Genomic DNA, 24627 nt, shown 5'->3' with positions numbered 1-24627 from the left:
ACACTTCTAGTGGTCTGTAGCTGATAGTATGCCCATAGGTATTGTGTTAAAATATTTTAATAGTAACACTGTCGGGCACAGTCCGTCTTGCTAATATAAATGTGGGGTTTTTTTGGTCTTAAAGCAGAGGTTCTTTAAAAATGGATCATAAACTTTTGGAGGATTGGAGGTCTGTTGATGGACTTTTTACCATGCACTGTGAACTTTCAAATTTGTATTCCATCTGGACCTTTTTCTCCTGCCTGCTAACTGATGTATCCAGTTGCCTATTTGACATCTTTATTTAGTTGTCTCATAAGCAGCCTAAATTTAGTGTAACTCCTGTTTTGTTTTGTTTTTTGAGACGGAGTTTAGCTCTTGTTGCCCAGGCCGGAGTGCAATGGCGCGATCTTAGCTCACCACAACCTCCGCCTCCCGGGTTCAAGCGATTCTCCTGCCTCATCCTCCTGAGTAGCTGGGATTACAGACGTGCCACCATAGCCAGCTAATTTTGTGTTTTCAGTAGAGACGGAGTTTGTCAGGCTGGTCTAGAACCTACCCCGACCTCAGGTGATCCGCCTGCCTCAGCCTCCCAAAGTGCTGGGATTACAGGTGTGAGCCACCGTGCCTGGCCGTAACTCCTGTTCTTTTGCCTGCTCCAAACTTTATTTATCTTAGTAGAGGAGAGGGTATGACATCACTCTCCTTTCAGTTGCTTAGGCCAAAAGTTCTGGGCTCATCCTTGATACTCCTTTCTAACCCCTTAAAGTCTAATCCATCAGTAAGTCTTGTTGGCTTTGCTTTCAAATATATACTGAATCCAGGCACTTCTTAGTAACTCTACTAAAGTTACTAATTAAAGTTATCTTTAATTATGATTTAAATTTTTTGTCTTTAACATGCAGATTTATTGCCATATTAGCATGATTAACATTTTCATTTACTAATAATACAAATTAGTGTTCATGATATCTAGACTTCATTTTTTAAAAATCAGTAATTTCAGAGACTTTTCTTTTTTTTTTTTCCCCTCTAAAACTTCAGCTTTTGATTTTGTTTCTCTTTTCTAATTTCCATTATGATGTTTTGGAGACTGTTAGAATCGTGTTTTAGAAATTCCAAACATGAGTTTTTTTCCTTGTTGTCTGTTTTGTTTCCAAAATTGATGTCAGGAAATGTGATCTGTTTACTAATTCTTTGGCATTTACTAAGATTCACTTGATAGTTGTTGATTGTATACCTTGGTAAAATATGTACCTTGTAATTATTTGTCTCAGTTTTCTGTATTCTGTATACTCAATCTGTATTTTTACTAATGTGTTAAGTTCTCCTGCTCTCTTAGAAATTTGTCAGCTTCTCCTTGTACTTGACAACTTATTAACATATTTAAAATTGTAGTTTTAGTGTAGTATTGTTACAGCATTTCAAAAACTGTTATGTAGCATGTGGTGACCATTGTGTCTCCAACAGTGGTTTTGACTTTAAGTCCACTGTCTGATATTAGTATAGTTGTATGAGTCTTCATTTGCTTTGTGTTATTATCTCTCTCTATTAGTCTTAACTTAGTTAAGACTTAAACTAAGTTTCCTTAAGTTTTAGTTTTATTTCTTATAAATTATGTATAATGGGATTTTAAAGTTTCCTTAGCCGGTGTCTGGTGGTTTCATTGATGGGCCTACATTTATCGTGACTCCTAGTTTAAATGTGTAAATGATACAAATGTTTATTTCTACCCTCTTATTTTGTGCTTTCTAATCTAGATTTTTTTCAAACTCATTCTTCTTTTTCTGTCCTTTTGGGATATTTTCTTTATTCTCCCCTTGTCCATTGAGTTGGAAGTTATGCGTTATATATATAGATGTATTATCTGTGTAATCTATATATTTTAGTGATTCATTTAAAGTACATAGTTGATTACAATTCAAACTGAAACAGCATAACACGTGGTCCTCATTGTTATGACTGATCATCTCACTGGCATTAAACTATTCTTTGTCTAACTTATCCTTAAGACGAGTTGCATTTTTTTCCTGTAGTTTCTAGGGCTCTTCATGGAGTTGAGAAATTTCTCTAAGTTTTGATGAGTTATTTTATGGGGAGAATGAGCAGATTGCCCTTACATCTTTTTACTTAATTTCTCTATGTATTTTGTATCTAGCTTATTAGAGTGCTTCCAAATTTCTCATCCAAAGCTATTTATTTCCTTTAGCAGTGAATTAAACTTTCTTTATGTTTCAACTGATTTGTGAAAAGTTGTAGGACCTTTGTAAAATTAAACTACAGCTTCATGGTACCAAATCCTTGTTTTATCTTTTCTTCCTTTGCTGATATTGTGGGATTTTTGTTTTTGTTTACTATCTTGAAATGTACTTAATCTAGCTAGCTCTGTCTGTTTTTGTTATTTTAGTCTTCCATTTCAATGTGTCTCACCGATACTCGTTAGTCTATGAAATAGTTTCATTTATAGTTATGTAGTAGGACATTTCTTTTGTTAGCTTTTATGTATGAAATAATGGTCTTCAAGTTCCAGGAATGTATTAAAAATAAAAAGAAAGGACTTTTAGTAACAAACAGAACTGAGGTTCTCTTTGAAATTTATAATGCAGTTTTTAGGTGGTGTCACAGAGGATGGAAAACTAAATTGACCACTTGCAAAATATGATTTATATTTGTTACAGAACATGTTTTACTCATGCAAAAATAAAATGAGAGTAGCAAAAGCAAAGTGTGACAGTCTTTTAATGTGTTAAACACCAGTGGTTTTCAAAGTGCAGTGTCTGGAACAGCAGTCCAGAACCACCTGTGAACTTGTTAGAAACTCAGATTCTCAGGTTCCACGTCAGACCTCTGGGGCCCAGATGTGCCATCCAGGTAGGTGATTTTGATACTTGTTTTAGAACCACTAAGTTACACATTAAAACAAGGTTGTACAAACTACTTGATGTGTTCAGTTGATAGGCATGTACAATGCTAGTCATTTCTTTCATCAGAAGTGTTACAGATAAATACTTGATTTCTAATAAACATTGTTTAACTCAGTTTAACTTTTGTTCAAGTAGTTTTTGCTTTTTAAAATAGGAATTATAATTTTTCTCCCAATTATGTTATAAGCCAGCATTCAACTGAATTTGTCTTAACACTCATCTTTTTTTTTTTTGTTGTTGAGATGAAGTTTTGCTCTTGTTGCCCAGCCTGGAGTGCAATGGTGCGATCTCAGCTCATGGCAACCTCTGCCTCCTGGGTTCAAGCGATTTTCCTGCCTCAGCCTCCCCAGTAGCTGGGATTACAGGCATCCGCCACCATGCCCAGCTAATTTTTGTATTTTTAATAGAGACGGGGTTTCATCATGTTTGTTAGGCTGATCTCGAACTCCTGACCTCAGGGGATCCACCTGTCTCGGCCTCCCAAAGTGCTGGGATTACAGGCATGAGCCACTGTGCCCGGCCTCAACTTACTTTTTAATGTGAAAAGTTATAGTGTGCTGAAAGAGAGTGTAAGATACGGAGGAAATTTGTGATTTAAAGTTTTTTTTATTAATCTGAAATCTTCATTGAATGCAATTGTACTGCAATTTAGTGTAACTTTTAACCTTTTTCTCCTACCCCTACCTCAGCCAATAGCTTTTAGTCTGACACCTCAAGATCAAAAACTCTTTGAACGGACTGAAAAGACGTTATTACATTCTTATCATAAACAAACAATAGGGATGTGGAGAGGATCTATACTCTCCTGAAGTAGGTCTTTGTGTTTGAGAGTTCTTTATTTAAAATGTTTTGTGGTAATAATCTCACCATGGTATATAGAGGTAATTATCAATTGTTTTTAATTACTTGAATTAGTACTTGAACTTCATGTGGAGATGATTTACATTGTATGTGCATATAGTTTAAATATTTAAATAATGAGTTTTTCATTGTAATTCTTTTTTTTTTTTTTTTTCAGGAGAGAAATAGAAACAAACAATAACTGTATGAAGATGTCCTGTTAAATTTACAACACTAACGATGTAGACTCTGGAAATGCCTAATAAGTCAAAGAAGACGTATTAAAGCTTTTTTTCTGCTTAAGGTGACATCTTTGAACACTTTAACACAAAGTTGACTCTCTCGTAATGGTTTTCATCAGCGCATCTGCCCTTATACTCTCACCAAACACACTTGAGAACTGTAACTTCGTCAAGCACTTTCTGTCCTGAAGCTTTTACCAGTATCTGCTGTCTTTTGTAATTATGCATCCTAGCTAAGGCACAGAAGACTGAATGAATGCAAGGATTCATTAACTCTTTGAATTTGTTAAATACTAACAGTTAACCATTAGAAGTGGTTCAATGATGTAAGAGTCACACTGCTTCAACTTTTTCTTTGTTGTAGTTTTTAAATTGTCGATTTTTAGCTATTTAACAGATTAAAAGCAAAATAATCATGCCATATTTAGTCCTGGAGTTCAAGTCTAAATGTTTATGTGAAAAATTATTGTAGTAAACTTTTAATATGGCAAAGCAACCTTAAGCTCTATTTTAGCCAAATGAAACATAATCTGAAATTATATTAGAACATTTCCCTTGTCTTCAAACTGTTTGGTGTAACAGAATATTGATATGCAGCTTGGTGGATTTCACCAGTTAATGCACATTCTTCTTCCTTCCTCCCCCCATTAATATGTATACTGAAAAATGTGCATTTGTCTGAGGAATTATTTTGTTTGCTACCACTTAATGAATCTCAAAATTTTGAGTAAATGTACCTCAGTCTAATCAGACTTTTTATGACCTTTATAACTACATTTAAAACCCTTAATTCCTATTTCTGGGTGTTTGCGAGCCTGATTGCTATCATGAAGTAAAAATTTATTACTCTAGGTATTCACTAGCTAAATAAACATAGTTCTTGTTTAGCAAGCATATATTGTTCCTCAGCTCTTTTCTCCAGCTTTTGCAGTGTCCTGGCATCCTTAAAATACTTTGAAAATATGGCCTTGATCCATGGATTAAATCAGTATCTAAGTGAATGTGTTGATGTTTTATTGATCAGATCTATATAAGTGGGAATACAGCATATATCTGGATATTCTTATAGTTATCTTTTTAACATCTTATTTTTTTCATTAATTACATATCAACATTAATTTTGTATCTTGAAGCAAATTGATTTTGTATAATTAAATGTGTCAAGCATCTGTATTAATTGATTTGATGGCATAAGGTTATGAAAATAATGTACTGCCCCATGTATTACTGTTCCAAAAGGAGAAAGCTATGTAGAAAGATACATTAAGGGTGAAAATAGCAATACAGTAGATTTGAATACCTTGATGTTTTGCATTACTTCATTTATGTTTACATCATGTTTAGAAATGTTTTCATTTACTATGGTCTTTGGTCACTTCAGCTCAAAGACTTAGTGATGGATATTTCTTTGAGGCTTTCATTTATATAATTTTGTTTTGTACAATGTTTTTTTTAAATGTGCAAATACTGTATTCAAGTGAAAAAATACAGTATTTGTAGATAACCATAGCTACTACACAGTTCTTTGGTAGTCCCAGTGTAGTTATATCAGTGTTTACTGAAGGGAACATCAAAATATTAATGGTATATTATAAAATAAAGACTTTCTTAAAGGAAAATTGCACCTATTTTACCTTTTTAAGAGTAAGCCATGAAATCTTGTAACATGTCTCTTAACTATTTATAATGAAAAGCGGCATTTGGGTATAGTCACCACAGCGATGTTCCACATCCCTAAGATTATATAGGTAGGACATGTCAAAGATGACTGTTGTCATTCTGGAGGTCCTATTAGAGAATATTATAAAAGGGTGACCTTGTAGGAAGGATCTGAGTCCTCCCCCTGAGGTTCTCTTTTTCTTGGTGCTTTATTAGCAACTCTGGATATTTTTATAAAACTAGTTACATTATAAACGGTTTCAAACATGTTTAATTTACATTAGGTTTTTATGTAAGAGTGTCATGGAAGCACTCAGCAAGCAGGCTGATTGCAATAGACTCAGACATGTGAATAAATGTAATTGAGAGTCTATTCACGGTGAGGAGTACATCCCAGTGCCTTTAACCTGGATTTCTAATCTTAAGTGAAATGGGTGCAGCATTCCTTTGGAAAAAAAAAATCTTTTTATTTTCAAGTGATAATTTTATGTTCTTCTCATATAAGTTTTCTCCAGAGCACCCACCTTCTCTTCCTTCTTGGTCTGTCATTATATTGCAAAATATTTTTCCTCTAAATGAAATTATTACAGGTTGTCTCAAGCACAACCAACTGAATGTCTCTTAACCGTGGGGACCAAAAAGGAGAGAGCCTGGGGTCTACAAGAGGAGACACATCATCAAATGTTCGAGTGATCACAAATTAAGACATTATCAGCCCAGTAAATTTCTTGCTTAATGTTTTCCAAGTTCTGGCTTGAATATTTCTTATTAAAGCTATCTTATGTGGGTATTTTATTTTGAAAGGTATTATAGTTTGTATATTTAACAGTAAGGAGGAAACTGTAACCAAAATTAGTATTTCTCTATACATATTGGTACTTGAAGATTCCTTTCAAAAGAAATCCAGCCTTTTCCTAATTTTAGTACTTAATTTCTCTTTTTAATTTAAGTGATCTTTCTAATTCGAAAGCTGTGTTCTTTTTGAATACCATGCATGGGGGTTAAGCTGATGTTAAAACAGTTTGCAATAAAAAAAAATGAATCAGCTTAAGTCATTTAATCATTTCAAGTGCATTCTGCATCCTTTAAAAATAAGTTTAAGAAATTTAAGAGAATTGTGTTTTCATTAAGTTTTGCATATCTTTTGTTATGCCATGTAAATTCCCTTTTTCGTATGATTAAAGGAAGGTTATGATAAAATGATTAGTTCATTTACATTCACTTGTAGCAATTACATGAGAATTTGAATTTTGTCGTGTTTGGGTTTGTTCATTCCTGTGAATGATGGTACAGTTAGGTGAGATTTTCTGTTATGGTACCCAAACTCACCATTTGGTCCTCTTTAATCTTTGAGGGTTTCAATAAAAATTGTTCACTCATATCTGTGTTCTTTCCATTTTATCTTCATGAATATGTATTGCTTGCCAGAAAACGTAACATTTTTGCCTACTCTGTTATGGATTTCCTGATTGACATATCTTTCACATACAAATAGATTATATCACTCCTTCTAGTTGACTTTAAATAGAGGGTTAATCAGTTAATCAGAGGGAGGGTAACAGTTTACCCTATTTTTTATCCATTCCAAGGAGCTTATTGACTTACATGCTTTTAATACTAAGCTTAGAGCAAAAGAGAAAGAGAAGGCCTGTTTGTTTTTTGTAGCAGGAGGAAATAGTGGCAGCAGCTAATAATCCTAATCCCCTACTCTTGGTACCAAGGAATGTTTTTCTGACATTGTCTGCATTACCTCTTGGGATTCATAGTTTGTATGGATAGCATCATGGCGACTCTGGATGATGCACTGATTATTGCTGGGCTCTCTATCTAAGGTATTTGTTCAGATAGGAAAATTACAGAATTGTTTTGTATTGTCAAAACCAGCAGGCTACATATAACACTACTGGTCTGTGACCCGGGCACAAGCTTAAAGAATCACTCCAGGTGCCTACACTGCAGCAGCATCAGAATCCTCCCTTTTACTACTGGTCATCTAGAGAGAGCAAGGGTGTATGGCTCATCAGCATATTAAAATTGAGGCTAGTCAGTCATAGTTGGGGCCTAATTTGGCTTGGCTTTATGTTGCTTAGTGATACTGGATTTACTCATTCTAGTCTATGAACCAACATATTCTTGCAGCCAGAAGTTAACTGACCAAAGTTGTTACCTTTTTTTTTTTTTTTTTTTTTTTTTTTGAGACGGAGTCTCGCGCTGTTACCCAGGCTGGAGTGCAGTGGCGCAATCTCGGCTCACTGCAAGCTCCGCCTCCCATGTTCACGCCATTCTCCTGCCTCAGCCTCTCCGAGTAGCTGGGACTACAGGCGCCCGCCACCACGCCCGGCTAATTTTTTGTATTTTTATTAGAGACGGGGTTCCACGGTGGTCTCCATCTCCTGACCTCGTGATCCGCCCACCTCGGCCTCCCAAAGTGCTGGGATTACAAGCCTGAGCCACTGTGCCCAGCTTATCTTTACTTTCTAATCACAGTACTTGCCATTGCATAATCTTGATGTATTCTTTCCTCATTTCTCTTGGTGCAATAGTGAGAAAAAGAACTCTCTCTCTCTCTCTCCCTCTCTCTCTCTCTATATATATGTATATATGTGTAACCCATAAGTAGTGGCAGTTTAAATGTAGTTTATTTGTAAATAGTGCACCAAATTCAGAATTTATCACCTTTATAATTTAGTTACCTTTATAACATTAGGACTAAATGTAAATGAAAAATTGTTTTTGTAAAGCTTAGTGTTTAAGGAAAGTTATGAATGCAGGGTTAATAACACTGGAAGATTCCCCACTTCTTCTGCCACCATACTTTTTCCTTCATAGAACACACTTAAAGATTTAGATATTAGAATGTTACTTAAAGCAGTATTCGATATTTATAAGAGACCCATCTATTACCAGAATGGAATTACTGTCTGAGGGAAGATTTTAGTATTAAGAGTTGAAAGACCAGACGTAGTTATTAACAACAGTAGGCTCAACACTGATCAAATAATTTCTTTTATTGTAAGTATCCATATTAATAAAATCAGGAGGTGGCAGTAGAAGGCATCTAAAGTTCCTTCCAGTTTTGATATTTTATAATTTATGATTTAAATAGGTAGCTTTGTAGGCTGTGCTTTATTCTAGCAATGGTGAATGGTTTTTTTGAAAGTGATGTTATATATATTCATATATAACATGTTGGTTTCCAAACATGCTTTTTTTTTTTTTTTTTTTTTTTAAAGAGATAGGGTCTCCCTTTGCTGCCCAGGCTGGTTTTGAACTGCCACAACCTTCGTTGTGCTGGGATTATAGGCGTGAACCACTGTACCCGGCCAGTATGATTTTTAATAATCATCCTTTATTTAATAATCATCCTTTATTCAAAGTATATGTAATAAATAGCCCAGAAAATAAATGTTTGGAACTGATCAAATATGACTACCACTTTCCGTGAATTACAGTCTAGTGATACAAAATGTCCATCTTTTCTAAGCGTTAGTAAAGAGAAGATAATGTGTGTCTCAAAGAAATCCAAGTTGTTTTTTACATTCTACCATTTCATACTATATTTGTATTTTTAAAATAGACCTTAATTTTCAGTACAGCCTTGCAGAAGAATTGCAAAGACCATACAGAAAGTTCCCAGCACCCTGCACTTGGCACTATTAACATCTTACAAATGAATGAACCAGTATACACTATCACTAACTAAAATGTGTACTTTTGCAGAATTCGTAAGTTTTTACATACTACCCATTTTCTGGTTCAGGATCTCATCAAGGATACTGCATTACCTTTAGTTGTCATGTGTCCTTGGGTTCCTATTGGCCGTGATGGTTTCTCTTTCTTGCTTTTGATGACCTTGATTGTATTGAGGTATACTACTAGATAATGTTTTAAAACTCCTATCTGCACCAGAACATCAGATTTGCATAATGCTCCTCCTTTGGAATTTGGCTGGTGTTTTTCTTATGTTTAGACTGGCTTTAGGGAGTAAACACATTAGTAAAGTGCCATTTCCATCGCTTCAAATCAAGGATACATACCACCGACTTTATGACCGTTGATGTTGGACTTTGATCACCTGGCTGTAGTAGGAGTTTGTTAGGTTTCTCCACTTTATAACATTACTCTCCCTCCCGTCCCTCTCCCCCACCCCTCACAAACTTTCTGTACTGTACTCTTTGGAAGGAAGTCACAGCCCACATTTGAGTAGGAAATTATGGTCTCTCTTATCCTGGTATTTTTTTTTTGAGATGGAGTTTCACTCTTGTTGCCCAGGCTGGAGTGCAATGGCGCGATCTTGGCTCACTGCAACCTCCGCCTCCCTGGTTCAAGCGATTCTCCTGCATCAGCCTCCAGAGTAGCTGGGATTACAGGCATGCACCACCAGGCCCAGCTAATTTTTTTGTGTTTTTAGTAGAGACGGGGTTTCTCCACGTTGGTCAGGCTGGTCTCGAACTTCTGACCTCAGGTGATCCGCCCGCCTCAGCCTCCCAAAGTGCTGGGATTACAAGCGTGAGCCACCGCACCCGGCCTTATCCTGGTATTTTTAATGGGGAAGACAGGAATCTGTCTTCATACCATTTGTCCTTCATACCATTTGTAAACAGAGGGAGGGTAACAATTTACCCTATTTTTTATCCATTCTAAGGAGCTTATTGACTTACATGCTTTTAATACTAAGTTAAGAGCAAAAGAAAAAGAGAAGACCTGTTGGTTTTTTGTAGCAGGAGGAAATAGTGGCAGCAGCTAATAATCCTAATCCCCTACTCTTGGTACCAAGGAATGTTTTTCTGACATTGTCTGCATTACCTCTTGGGATTCATAGTTTGTATGGATAGCATCATGGCGACTCTGGATGATGCACTAATTATTGCTGGGCTCTCTAAGGTATTTGTTCAGATAGGAAAATTACAGAATTGTTTTGTGTTGTCAAAACCAGCAGGCTACATATAACACTACTGGTCTGTGACCCGGGCTCAGCAGGCCTGTGTGCCAATACACTTTTTTTTTTTTGCCTATATATTTTTAGAACACTCCCTCGCATTTTCCCCTCATTTTCAACAGGACAGTTGGATATTGGAGGAATTGTAATGAAGACTTACTTATACGTATTTCTTGAATTCTAATTGTGTGTGTAATAAAGGGATTGAAGTTGTAGTCATAGAGAATATTTAGATAAAAGCAAAATATCTTGATCTTATGATATAGGTAGAAACAGTCATTCAGATTTAGCTGGGGGAGATAAACCATAATATATTATGTTTAGAATGGTGCATTCCCTTGAAAAAACATTCCAAATAGCTTGGCATCTGCTTTTTGATGTAATTCTTTTGAAATACTTTTCAGCCTGCTGTGTAATATAGTGGCCAAGACCTTGAATTTAAGACACTGATCGATCTGTCCTGAAATCCTAGGTTCACTTCTTAACTAACTCGAAGCCTCAATTTTCTGGTCAATTGAAAAATATAAAAAAATGAAAACAGAACCTATTTCAGAAAGGTTAAATGAGGTAATTATCAAGTGTTTAGTACAATCCCTGGACCCATTTCAAGCCCTCAAAAGTTAGTTGTTAACTATCTTGTTTCTTTGGGAGAATTTAGAATTTATTGATTGCCATTGAAGATTTTTTAGGACAGCCCTTACTGCTTCTAGCAGCTTAGAGCTTGTAGTCAAAGTTGATTACTTTCAATTTATAGAGTTACATCATTGAGATCCTGAGAACAGCCACTGTGAATAAAGCTTTGTTAAATTATAGCTTATCTTTTGTTTTTGCTACTTTGGTTTCCAGTGTTTTCAGTGACAGCCATGCTTTTTCCGAGTAAAATATAGCAATATAGAGCTTATCCTGCTAGAGCAGATGGCAGAACCAAAGGTGAATTAGATTAAAAGGAAAGCAAACATGGGGGAATAATGGTAAGAAAGCGTATAAACAATAGAATAAAATTAAAGAAACCAAAGGTAAAAATTAGATGAAGATGTATTTTGATTTGCTTATTACAAATGCCCCTTGATATTTAGTGTCATTTAGATATATAAGTAAATTGTAAGCACTTCATTATGTCTGTTTGGTATCATTACAGAATGGAAACACTAATGCAGATGTGTTACTTCCATACTTCCTCAGTGAAGTCATGTAACTTTAAAAGGAAGAGGTATTTGGTATACATAAACTTAGATGGCAATTCTATTTTAGTAAATATTCAAAAGGAAGATTATATAAGTTTACACGTGAAATATGAAAGTTAGCTCCAACATAATGCTGTCGCATGCTAATATTAAAGCTACTATCCCCAACAAATATATTGTTTGCTATTACTACTTTGCCAGATTAAGTGACTTGGTGTCTTCTGGAAAGCAGCCAGTGCTGAGAATACAATTGGTACTTGTATCTCAGCTATTTTCTAGTTTGCTCGTGTTTGTATGCCTTCCTAGAGTCATTTGTACTTCTTTCTGAACTTGTTGATTCCAGTTGTACTTGTTTTATTATGAAATTTAAATATGTAAGTTGATAAAACGTGACTGAAAAAGAGTTGTTTCTAAGAAAACTAAGTTGACTGCTTTGGAAATATCTGGTAAAGGTGAGTTGTCTGATTAGGTAGATGAAGACTTAAAAGCCGTGGGAAAATCATAAAAACGTAGAAGTTTTTAATTTACAAGTGTTTTTTCACTTCTCATTCCACTGAGAACACTTAGAGGATGCATTACAAGTGTGCTTCATAGAAGAAAAGTATTAAGGAGTTGAAATAACAGACTTATTTAAAGAAAAAGTCTTGGACCTGTATCAAATAATTGAATTAAAGTGTCTTTTAAATTAAAATCTTTAAGATAGGTTTGTATTACTTAAAATCCAAAAACGTTTTTCCTCTGCGTTAAACAAGTTGACCATCTTCTGCATGTGGCTGCATGTGAACATATGTAATAATAAGCTGTTATGATATCTTTGTAAATAAATGTAATAAAAAGAAGTATTCATGCTACTTAGAAAATATAATGTGCTAACACATTAATTAAGTGTCTAAACTGTAAGAAATATTTCGTGTGTGAAATGTTGGAGAGAAGAAATTAACCCAACATCAAGTCTTGGCATCTTAATTAATTAGTTAATTTAGAGACAGAGTCTGGCTCTGTCATCCAGGCTGGAGTTCAGTGGCACAATCTTGGCTCACTGCAACCTCCATCTGCCAGGCTCAAGCGATCCTCCCATCTCAGCCTCCTGAGTAGCTGGGACTACAGGCACCTGCCGCCACATCAAGCTAACTTTTTGTATTTTAGTAGAGATGGGGTTTTACCATGTTGCACGGGCTGGTCTTGAACTCTTGACCTCAACTGATCCGCCAGCCTTACCCTCCCAAGGTGTAGGGATTACAGGCTATCTGCCACCCCACTCAACCTTGGTGTCTAAATTTAAAGCTACTGAAACCATGTCAGGTCTTGAGAACTGCCATGCGTAAATCATTTCTTTTAGAAGGGCACGTTTTGCTTCTCAGAGCTTGTATAAACTTTTATTCCTCCATAATACTCCCTTTTTTTTTTCTTTTGAGACGGAGTCTCGCTGTCACCCAGGCTGGAGTGCAGCCACTCGATCTTGGCTCACTGCAGGCTCCGCCCCCCCGGGGTTCATGCCATTCTCCTGCCTCAGCCTCCTGCGTAGCTGGGACTACAGGCGCCCGCCACCTCGCCTGGTTAATTTTTTTTTTTGTATTTTTAGTAGAGATGGGGTTTCACCGTCTTAGCCAGGATGGTCTCGATCTCCTGACCTTGTGATCCGCCTGCCTCGGCCTCCCAAAGTGCTGGGATTACAGGTGTGAGCCACCGCCCCCGGCCAGTACTCCCTTTTAATAAGGAAAAAAAAAATTGCCTGAGGAAGAGGAAGTTAACCATTAAATACCTATCTTGGAATTATGTAGTTTTGTTTAATTTCCAGTTACTTTTCCAGGCAAGATTTGAAAGTTCATGCATTAAAAAAAGAAAGTTTGTCAATAGCATATATATGTAGAAATAAATCACTTCAATCAGTGTTGATTTTCATAGGCAAGCAGGTAAAAAAGACTTTACAGAAGTTATTTGAACAGCTTTTCAACAAAGGCTCACATTTGAAAAAGAAATTAATGTCAAGTTTTATTCACATAGAGACCACAGCCACTCTTTCCCTTTTAGTTCATTCTTATCATTTGGTGAAGAAACTGCTCCACAAAGAAGTCGCAGCTTTTGCCATTTTCAAGGAAAACCTCAGGTGTTTCATCATTTTTGGTCTATTTTTCAAAACACAATTCAGGAGTGTCACACAGACCCACCGTAGACCCACATAAGCATCTGCCACCTAAGTGGTTCTTGAGTGGTTTTGATCCTCAGACCCACTTTCCCAGGTGTCTGGTGTTAATGTATGCTGATAATTAAGAGTAAAATTATTAATATCAAATTTGAAATATTTACATGATAGATCATATATCATAATCTTACATTTATTAACAGGTTGGGCAGCAAAACTTCTTACTCTCAGGACTCCTTTAAATACAAATTGTTGAGGAGCCCAAAGAGCTTTTTGTTCATGTGGGTTATGTCGGTTGATATTTCCCGTATTGGAAATTAAAGCTGAAAAGTTTTAAAGCATTGTTTCACTTAATAGAAAGCAGCTGGATTTTCATCTCTGCTTCTGCATTCAATTGTGATATCTCTTGTCATGGAAGCCTCTGGAAAACACTATACACATGAAAGAATACGAGTGAAAAAGTCTTAGTATTATGAATATAAATCTGGTGTTGCAGATGTCCTTTGAGAACCACTCTTTGGTGATACACGTCGATGATGGACTGTTTGCAGTTTGAGCTCCTCTACGTGAATGGGTATTCCCAACTGGTTCTGTTGCATCACTTGAGCAGCCCTGTCTTGGGGCAACTCTGCCATGTACAGGCCTGCCCAGCCTCCTACAGATGCACACCAGTCTCTTTCCTTGATCTCATTAATGTAAAATCACATTCTCATCTCAAGGAATGTATCTACTACTTGGAATCTATTGAGTCATAGCTTTTAGTTATCAGTGAATTTTTTTGCTTCAGCTTCATATCATTTTCTTACTTTATCTGGTAATTCATTGCCTATAAAAATAACGAGTAGTTTTACAGTCAAAATTAGCTTTGAATTGTGTTTGTGTCATAAATTTATATGGATTTGTATTTTTAAGGGATTTTTGTGAAGATACTTGGTATCTGAAGGGAAATGTTTGTGTTTAACTTTAGTCTTCCTTGTCTATCCTAACCCCAACTCTCCCAGGGGAAAAAAAGCTTGTTTTTTTTTTTTTTTCCTCTGCTCTACTTTCAGTACCACTAATTTATTAACTCATCAAACTCCAAGCAAAGGTAGAGGTAACAAAAGCAGAGGAAATTGTCATCATTGATTCCTCTTCTCCACTTCAGTGTGTTTCCTCTGTCCAACACAGCACTCTTCTGTTTTTAACCAGCCCGGACTTCCTCTCAGGTGTCAACTCACCCCATCTTCTGCCTTGTCACTGTGCTCTAGCCACACTGGCTTCCTTGTCTTCCCTCAAACTTTCAGGTGCATTTCTACCTCAGGGTTTTTCTGTCCTCTCTGCTTGTGTCAGATATTTCCTGTCTTCTGCATGGGTCTGCTAAAATCACACTTTACTAGTGAGTATGTCCTTGATCACTGTCTAAAATAGTAACTCTGTCCTCTATTTCCTTATCCTCCATTTACTTCAAAGAAATTATCTAAAGTTAATTTGTGTATGGCTTTATCTTTATAAACTGAGATTCATGAGGGAAGAGACTTTGTCTTCTTTATTGCTGTAAACACTGCCTGGCACATAGCATCCTTAACAGCTACTGATTGAATGAGTCATTGACTAGCCTCCAAGCTCATTCGTAAGTTGTGACGAATGGATCATTACTGTTGATGCTGCAATGATAGCCTTCACTGCTAGGGAGCCAGAAGTCAGTCTGTGAAACTGGTGATGCTAGTAACTGCTTGAAAGAAAGCCATGAGACTTACATTTTTCTTACCAAAGAGAAAGTTGACTGCTTGATAATATCCCCACTTCCACTTTAATACTCTATTTGGCTGCTCCTGTGAAGCTGCCTTCTCTCCCCGACTCCCTTCGTTCGTTGTTTTCTTCTTTCCAAAATTACCTTTGACTCTCATTTAAACCAGATTTTTTCTGGGTCAGATAAGGGGGAGGAATACAGTGTGATTTACCCTGAGATCATAGAGTGCTGGAAAGGACCTATGCGGGTCATTTAATCTCATCTTCCTGTTTATAGATGAAGAAACAGCCTGGAAGGCTATAAACTTGCCCAAGTGAGTGAGAGAATCAGGACTTTATAAAAGCCCTGATTTTCTAGTTCCTACTTCAATGTCAAGCTCCTCTAAATCTGTGCCCTTCAGATTTTGGGTTTTCGGATTAGGGATGTTCACCTGGTAAATATAATGCAAATCTTCCAAAGTCGAAAGAAACTGGATATCTGAAATACTCTGGTGTTTAGAATTTCAAATAAGGAATACTCAACTCGTATTTAGTTGTTGACTGACCCAACAATTAAGTGCCTCTATCATTTTTCTTATTTGTAAAATGAGAAACATCCTTACTCAGAATTGTTCAGAGAATTGAACAAAAGTGCACAATGCATAACATCTTTTTTTCTTTTTTTTTGAGACAGTTTTCCTCTGTCACCCAGGCTGGACTGCAGTGGTGCTATCTTGGCTCACTGCAACCTCCACCTCCCAGACTCAAGCGATTCTCCTGCCTCAACCTCCCTAGTAGCTGAGCGTGCACCGCCATGCCTGGCTAATTTTTATATTTTTAGTAGAGACAGAGTTTCAGCCTGTAGGCCAGGCTGGTCTTGAACTCACGACCTCAAGTGATATGCCTGCCTCCCAAAGTGCTGGGATTATAGACATGAGCCACCACGCCCAGCCCATCATTCTCCCCTCCCCTCCCCTTTTCCCCTCCCCCTCCCCTCTCCCCTCTCCCCCTCCCCCTTCCCCTCCCCTCCCTTTTTTGAGATGGAGTTTCTTTCACTGTTGTTGCCCAGGCTGGAGTGCAGTGGCGTGATCTCTGCTCACTGCAACGTCCACCTCCTGGGTTTAAGCGATTCCCCTGCCTCAGCCTTCCAAGTACCTGGGATTACAGGTGTGCACCACCATGCTAGGTCAGTTTTGTATTTTTAGTAGAGACGGGGTTTCACCATGTTGGCCAGGCTTTTCTCGAACTCCTGACCTCAGGCGATCTACCCACCTAGACTTCCCAAAGTGCTGGGACTAGGCGTGTGAGCCACTGCGCCTGGCCGGCCCAGTCCATCTTGAAGCCTTCATTGTGTTAGCTTTTGCTCCTGCCCCTCTTTTTCTAGGAGTCCTGGCTGTCCTCATGCAGAAGAACTTGCTTTTTCCCCTAAATTTGCTAATGCTTTTTCTGCATTCAACTGTAGATCCTCTAAATCCTTCTCAAAGCCATTGGCTTTTCAGCTTTCACATGTCCAAGATTGTCTAGACAGGTGAAACTTAAAAGTTTTATTTTTAAAAATTAGTCTGGTTTTTAGAGGTTGATGTTTCCTTGTTATTAAAGTATATATAGAACTTTTCAGAAATCTAATCACTCTAAATCCCTCTATACCTACCATATAGGAAAAAAAAGTTTTAACAGAAAATGGTCATTAGTCATAATACAGGAGCGCTGCCTCCACTTTTAGCTAGAGTGGTAAGCATTTAATCAACTACTCTTCTCTACTACCCAGCTTAATGTGGCTCCTAGTTGAGTAATTACAGAAAGATAAAACAAAACAAAAAATTACACAGAAGGACAGCAGAGGGAGCTATTGAGATTTGATTACATTTTGTGTTGGGTTTTGCTTTTTTTTTAAAAAAGAAAAAACTATAATGTTTTGACTTACTGTTTCTCATCTCACTTATCAATATGCAGGAAAAGTTTTATCATATTGGATCATGTATATGGAGTGTGGGGGTGGCATAAGAAGAGGCTTTTTTTTCCTATCTTCCCCTACTTAAATTCTGTTAATCACCCCCATCACTCCTATAAATGTAGTTGGTATAAGAAAAATGATAATTTTCCATTGTAATTTTAGAAGTGTGTTTATTTCATTAGTGTAAATCTGGATCATCCAAGATCAGCTGCTTTACAGGGCATTGTCTCTGATTGTGTTTTTATAGGCTCCCTGGAGACCTCTCCTGGGCTTCTAAAGTCTTCTGCCCTGTCCTCCATTATAGGGGGTGGATTATGAGACCTAAAAGGGTTAAAATTCATAGAATTTTATGAAGAGTACTCATTAGAAGAGGAGGATTGTACTTAGGCTAGGGGTGGGTGTAGCGTACAGGTGGGTGGTGGTTAGGAAGAGGGAAATGAAAGGTTTGTTTCAGGCCTTTCTCCACAATCCTGATGCCACATTTCATGTGTACAACCCACTTCTGCTCTTTATATTTTTGTCTCTCCTTGTCCTACCCGCAATTCCTATGCTTCCTAACTGGTCCTTCAGCCTCAGAATTGTACTCACTGCAAGTCCATCCTCCACACGTTAGCCATAGTTGTCATTTATTAAACACAACTCTGAGTTCCTTTTCTTGGAATTTGTCCTTTTGTTTGTAAGTACACAGAAAATGTGTGGGTTCACAGGGATACTGCTTGTGGTATTATTTGTAATTGCAAATTTAAAAAATGGGAATGAATCTGTTCACCCAAAAATTAAATTGTGAAACTTCAGTACAATGAAATACTATATAGTCATTGATGCTAATGTGGGAAGATGTTAATGTATTTTCTTAAAAAAACAAATAGTGGTCTGCACCATGAGTTTTAAAATTTAATACACAATCGAAATATGTTTTGCATTTGATTTTAATACATAATTTAAGTTTAAATCAAATTTTGAAAGGATTTTGTAGGTAGAGAAAATGGAAATAGGTACAAAATATTCCTAACAATGGTTACCTCTGAAGTAGTTGCTAGACTTGCTGGCTGTGAGGGAGGATAGAGAAGAGGTTTTACTTTTTGCCTTATCTCTTTCTTTGGTTTGAACTGTCTAGCAAGACCTTATAATTTATAAATAAATGTAAATTTAGATACACTGATATTCCAAAATTTGGTTCCAGCATCAGTGTCTCCCGGAAGCCTTTCATGGTCCCATTGGTCTGGTTTAGGTGAACTTCCTTTGTGGACACTGACTTATAATCCTCTGCTGGAGCCAGCTTAATGTAGTAGAACCAGTAGGGACTTTGATGTCAGATAAAACAGGCTTAAAGTATGACTCAGCCTTTATCTACTGTGTGATATTACACAAGAAATTTAATCTCCTTTGGCCTCAGTTTCTTTACTTCAAGAGTGGGAAAATTGATGTTAATCTTGCACAATTTTTTAGCAGCAGAGTGAATTTGTGCAAAGTGTCATTGTAAGACAAGAGGCATATGTAGGTGTTCAATAAGAGGTAATGTTACTGGAAAGGGGTCCAGATCCACACCCGAAGAGAGGGTTCTTGGATCTTGCACAAGAAAGAATTCAGGGAAAGTCCATAGAGTAAAGTGAAAGCAAGTTTATTAGGAAAATAAAGGAATAAAAGGATGACTCCTCCGTAGACAGAGCAGCTGCTGGTTGCCCATTTTTATGGTTATTTCTTGATTATATGCTAAACAAGGGGTGGATCATTCATGCCTCCCCTTTTTGACCATACAGGGTAACTTCTTGACATTGCCATGGCATTTGTAAACTGTCATGGTGCTGGTGGGAGTGCAGTAGTGAGATGGCCAGAGGTCACTCGTTGACCTGTTAGTTTTGGTGGGTTTTAGCCAGCATCTTTACTACAACCTGTTTTATCAGCAAGGTCTTTATGACCTGTATCCTGTGCTGACCTCCTGTCTCATCCTGTGACTAAGAATGCCTTAACCTCCTAGGAATGCAGCCCAGTAGGTGTCAGCCTTATTTTACCCAGTCCCTATTCAAGATGGAGTTGCTCTGGTTCAAACACTTCTAACAGTAACGGGTACTATTATTGAGAATGGAGATTGTTTACTCCATTCTTTTGTTTTTTTTTAATTTTTATTTTTTTTATTTTTTGGAGAGAAAGTCTCGCTCTGTTGCCCAGGCTGTAGTGCAGTGGCGCTATCTCGGCTCACTGCAAGCTCTGCCTCCTGGGTTCAGGCCATTCTCCTGCCTCAGCCTCCCGAGTAGCTGAGACTACAGGCGTCTGCAACCACGCCCAGCTAATTTTTTTTATTTTTAGTAGAGATGGGGTTTCACCATGTTAGCCAGGACGGTCTCAATCTCCTGACCTTGTGATCCGCCCGCCTCGGCCTCCCAAAGTGCTGGGATTACAGGTGTGAGCCACCGCGCCCAGCCTTGTTTACTCCATTCTTATAAGCCATGGTTCTTTATTGAATAAACACAGTAATGCTTTTTTTTTTTTTTTTTTTTTTGAGACAGAGTCTCGCTCTGTCGCCCAGGCTGGAGTGCAGTGGCGTGATCTCGGCTCACTGCAAGCTCCGCCTCCCGGGTTCACGCCATTCTCCTGCCTCAGCCTCTCCGAGTAGCTGGGACTACAGGCGCCCGCCACGACGCCCGGCTAATTTTTTTGTATTTTTAGTAGAGACGGGGTTTCACCGTGGTCTCGATCTCCTGACCTCGTGATCCGCCCGCCTCGGCCTCCCAAAGTGCTGGGATTACAAGCGTGAGCCACCGCGCCCGGCGTAATGCTTTTTATTCTGAGTTTTTTTTGTGACATGGCTTCATTCTCTAGACTTCTGTATCAAATTGTACCTGTACTATGGTCTCATTCACTCCAAGCCAGCTCTCAGCTAGTTGTTTGGATGAACAGTCCTGATTATGGCTTAATACTAAAGCCTGCTGACATGTTTCTAAGAACCCACTAATGGCTTACCTGAAGGTGATTGCAATGGTGGCATCCAAGCATCATATTAGGAAGAGCACAGTTATAGAAAATGTAGAGTGAAGCTTTGGCATTTTTAAGCCAGCTATATGGGTAGTCTCTTAATTATGCTATCTGCCCATGGTTTGAATTTTATCTGTCCAGCATGAAGCAGAAAGGAGCAGTCAAATTGGTGCTACTGAGAGTATCACCTGCCTGCATCAGAGATAGTGGATAGTCTTCTTCTAATTTTAAGTGTCACCCTCTCTTATGAATTACCTCTTTTTAAAGGCACTCTACCATACTGCCCTTTATTATGCTTTTATTTTGAAATTGTAAGCAGCAGTTGCCCTGCATCAGAGTTTTGTGAACACAGATTTTTGAATGAATGAATGAATCAATCAACCCATGACTTTTCCCAGAGTTTGATAGACCTTCCAGTCATCTAATTGTATGTCATTTGTTTAGTGAGATATCATCAAACTGTTTTGCTTCTTGAGAAGCATTCAGATGGTAAGAATCGCCGATTGACTTGATTGTTCCACAAACATATAAACAATACTGGCAGAGTTCATTTGTCCAGAAGATGCTTCTGGCATCTGGTACTGCAACAGTGTGTTAAGGTGATGCATCCAGGTGAGTGAAATACATGTCAGAAATAGATCCCATAAAAATTCAGTGCTGCCTGTCTCCTTTAGTTCCTTTAAGCCACAGGTATGCTTGGTTTTAGCTTTTCTGTTTATTCGGACACTGCTTTTTATCAGCAACAGGAGATGTGTTGTTTTATTTTTTGTTTTAAATGTCTGTTTTAAACCTTAACCCCCTTTTCCTTCCTAAGAATGAATTAAAGGTCTATTTTTGTTAATATCTAAAATTGTTATCCCAGGAAATGAGTCAGTGAAAATATGTTTTCATAAAATGACAATAGCAAAATCTGTTCTTAATGAGACGCATTGTTCTAGCAAGAGGTCAGATGATTCTCCCATATTACCCCTACCAAAACCTTTGCCAATCAAGTCAATATGTCAATTCTAAGCCTGGTAGCAAGTACTTTCTAAAGTACTTCTAAAGTACATCTCCAATAAGACTATTCGGGCTTTCCTTGTCATGCCCTGCATTGGGAAAGTATAGCTTATATTCCCCTTGAATCTGCCTGCCCTGTGACCATTTAGCCAACAGAATGCAATGGAAGTGACATTTGCCTCAGTGGCTCAAAGCTTTAAGATGTCTGGCAGCTTTTAGTTTTGCAGTTTTGGAAAACCTGAGTGGCTATATAAAAAATCTAGCTTCCTGTTGGAGGGACCACATGACATTACATGGAGGCCAATGTCGATCTATCCTGTTGTCCAAGGAAAGGGCCTGAATGACTTCAGTCTCATCCCCTCCTGACTACAACCAAGTGAGAAACCAGCAGAATTTCCCTGCTAAGCTCAAACCATACAAGTATGAGAGATAATAAAACGATTGTTTTCTTAAGTGCCTACAGTTTTGTTGTGGTTTGTTACATCGCAGTAGAAACCCAAACCGAAATTGTTTCTTGGAAGTGGAGTGCGGCTTAATGGTAAACTATTACATGAGGGTTTGACTTTGGGATAGGTAGAAGCTGGAAGGGACTCGAGGACATTTTTAGGGAAGCCTGTTAGGACAGGAAAGAACTTGTCATTAGGAGAAAAAGTCACTCATATTACTTATGACAGAAAGCTTGGTAGAAAGTTGAAAACATGGAAAATAGAAAATATAACTAATACACTTATGGTCCTAGCTCTTTGCGTATATCCACTGTACTCCTCTGAACAGCCTGTTAAGAATGGGAACAATATTCATATTAGCGAAGTGAGGAAATCCAACTAAAGGAAGTTAAATGTCTGTCCAGTATCATATCTGGTAAGTTGCAGAGAGATACTTTTAACACAATTTGGCTAAAGGAATTTTTCAGGCAAAAGAAAAAGTACCAATGGATTTCTTTTGGCTGCGCATGAAAAAATAGAGATGAACTAAAGAAGAAACAGTTTAGTTTTTGAGCAGAACTTGAAGGAAACATTTCTAAGCAGGAAGCTGTTAGAGACTTGGTTGGTGTGTCTGTATGACAAGAAAGTGAGGAAGGTGATGTTGTTGGATGTGAAAGGCAGCAACTAGGCCTTCTCATATATGATTCCATGCCTCAAGCCATTACACAGACTTTTCAATTGGAGTAGAATCAGGCTTCAAAGAAAGGCTGTGGATCTCTGTTTCCATGGCCCTCTGATTGTACTGATGTACTTATGGCCAACTCATGGAGACTTTTTCAGGGCAATAAAATCCCAGAAAATACTATGGAATATGGTATTACAGCACAAGAGCTATAGCTTCTCCAGACTGGCTGTACAATAGACAAAATGGCAACTCCAAAAACGACCTCTGTACCCAAATCTGCCCCTAAATGTTGGGAACATTAACTTTGTTGTTGGTAGCTGGAGTCACTGTGCAAGAATCTGTGAATGATTGATTACCCAGGATAAAGATTGACACACCCTGCAAACAAAGCAATATCTCTGCAAAATGAGACAAAACGAAGGATAGGAATAAAAACAAACCCTCTTCAAAGGAACCTGGTGATAAGGTGATATGGATCCCAAAGAAGAGACTGATGGGGTTGGCACTTGGAGTAATTGGGCCAAGATATTAAATGGGGCAGGTGGGCTTCAGCAGACAGTTTTCCACCCACTTGAAACAGAAAGTGCTTCTTTAGAATCAGATTCCTCCAAAATGATCAACCTCCAACTACTGGAGAAAAGAAGTCAAGAGGCTGCCTGACCCTTGCTCCTATATCCCGATTTGACAGCCTATGAAAGGAAGATAGACTAAGGGTTGGACCAAGGTCCCTGATCCTAGAAGTTACTGAAGACCTTGCATTCCATTGAGAATACAGTGGGATAGGATGAAGGGATTCGGCATACAATACTTTTTTCTTTTTTTGAGATGGAGTCTCACTCTGTCACCCAGGCTGGAGTACAGTGGCACGATCTTGGCTCACTGCAACCTCCGCCTCCCAGGTTCAAGCAATTCTCCTGCCTCAGCCTCCCGAGTAGCTGGGATTGTAGGCACCCACCATGATGCCCAGCTAATTTTTGTGTTTTTAGTAGAGATGGGGTTTCACCATGTTGGCCAGGTTGGTCTCAAACTCCTGACCTCGTGATCCGCTGGCCTTGGCTTCCCAAAGTGCTGGGATTACGGTCGTGAGCCATTGCACCTAGCTGGCATACAAATTTTTATGGCTTTTTTGGGTATCAGTGTTCACATGATTATCTTAGCAGGTTCTTTCGAGGGGTGAGGACCACAGCTTCAATTGGCCAGATTTGAAAAGGGAGTGAAATATATAAGGGAAGTAATTGTAATCATCTGTGTTGGGCTACTTAAAGCATTCTTAGGCACTGCCATTATTGCTCTTATTGCTGAATGCACAATTGGTGTTGATACTTTGCATACTTATAAGTGCTCATAAATTTCAACTGAGAAGAGTTGCTTGTGATAGTGGGATGAACACACTTACTAGGCCTCCAATTCCATCCATGTTATGCAACAAAAACACCATATAATTACAGGAGGAGTAAAGGAACACAAAACCATAATTAAAGACTTCAAGACAGAAGGGGTATTGACAGATGCAATTTATTACAGTAGTTCAGTGTGCCCATTGGACAGGCTGATAGGAGCTAGAGGTTTCCATTATGGTAGATTATTACTATTGAATTCAGTTGTTATATTCCTGCTATTTCAGACATTGTATATCAAAACTGTTGGCACCTGGAATGTCATCTTGGACATTGCAAATGCCTTTTTTTTAAATCTTTATGCACAAAGAGATTAAGATCAGTAGCATTTACCTGGCTGAGGCTTCAGTGCATATTTATGATACTGCAACAGGAGTATGAGAATTCTCATACTCACCAATAGGTGGACAGAAATATGAAACAAACTTCTCTCCCTCTGGGAGTTTAGTTCCACTACATGATGTAATTATGCAGAGAGGCCCTATATTAGTTATCTATTTCTGAGTAACAAATTACTGCAAACTTAAAAGCTGGGCCGGGCATGGTGGCTCACACCTGTGATCCCAGCACTTTGGGA

The 24627-nt window shown here is 38.0% G+C and overlaps 1 protein-coding gene across 4 annotated transcripts in view; it reads left to right on the top strand.

Annotated features, from left to right (window-relative positions):
* The window catches only part of YTHDF3 (YTH N6-methyladenosine RNA binding protein F3), a 44619-nt gene extending 37596 nt beyond the window's left edge, over positions 1-7023 (top strand). For all 4 annotated transcript variants that reach the window (XM_055286240.2, XM_063643272.1, XM_055286241.2 and 1 more), the window contains one exon: positions 3922-7023. In XM_055286240.2, the coding sequence (XP_055142215.1) occupies positions 3922-3945 (24 nt within the window). In that variant the 3' untranslated portion in view covers positions 3946-7023. The remainder of the gene's footprint in view (positions 1-3921) is intronic.
* The last annotated feature ends 17604 nt before the right edge of the window (positions 7024-24627 follow it).

The sequence above is a fragment of the Symphalangus syndactylus genome, chromosome 7, assembly GCF_028878055.3.
Source record: "Symphalangus syndactylus isolate Jambi chromosome 7, NHGRI_mSymSyn1-v2.1_pri, whole genome shotgun sequence".
In the NCBI taxonomy this organism is placed as follows: domain Eukaryota; kingdom Metazoa; phylum Chordata; class Mammalia; order Primates; family Hylobatidae; genus Symphalangus; species Symphalangus syndactylus.
The sequence above is the reverse complement of the archived record's forward strand: the minus strand, read 5'-3'. Positions and strand labels throughout refer to the sequence as shown.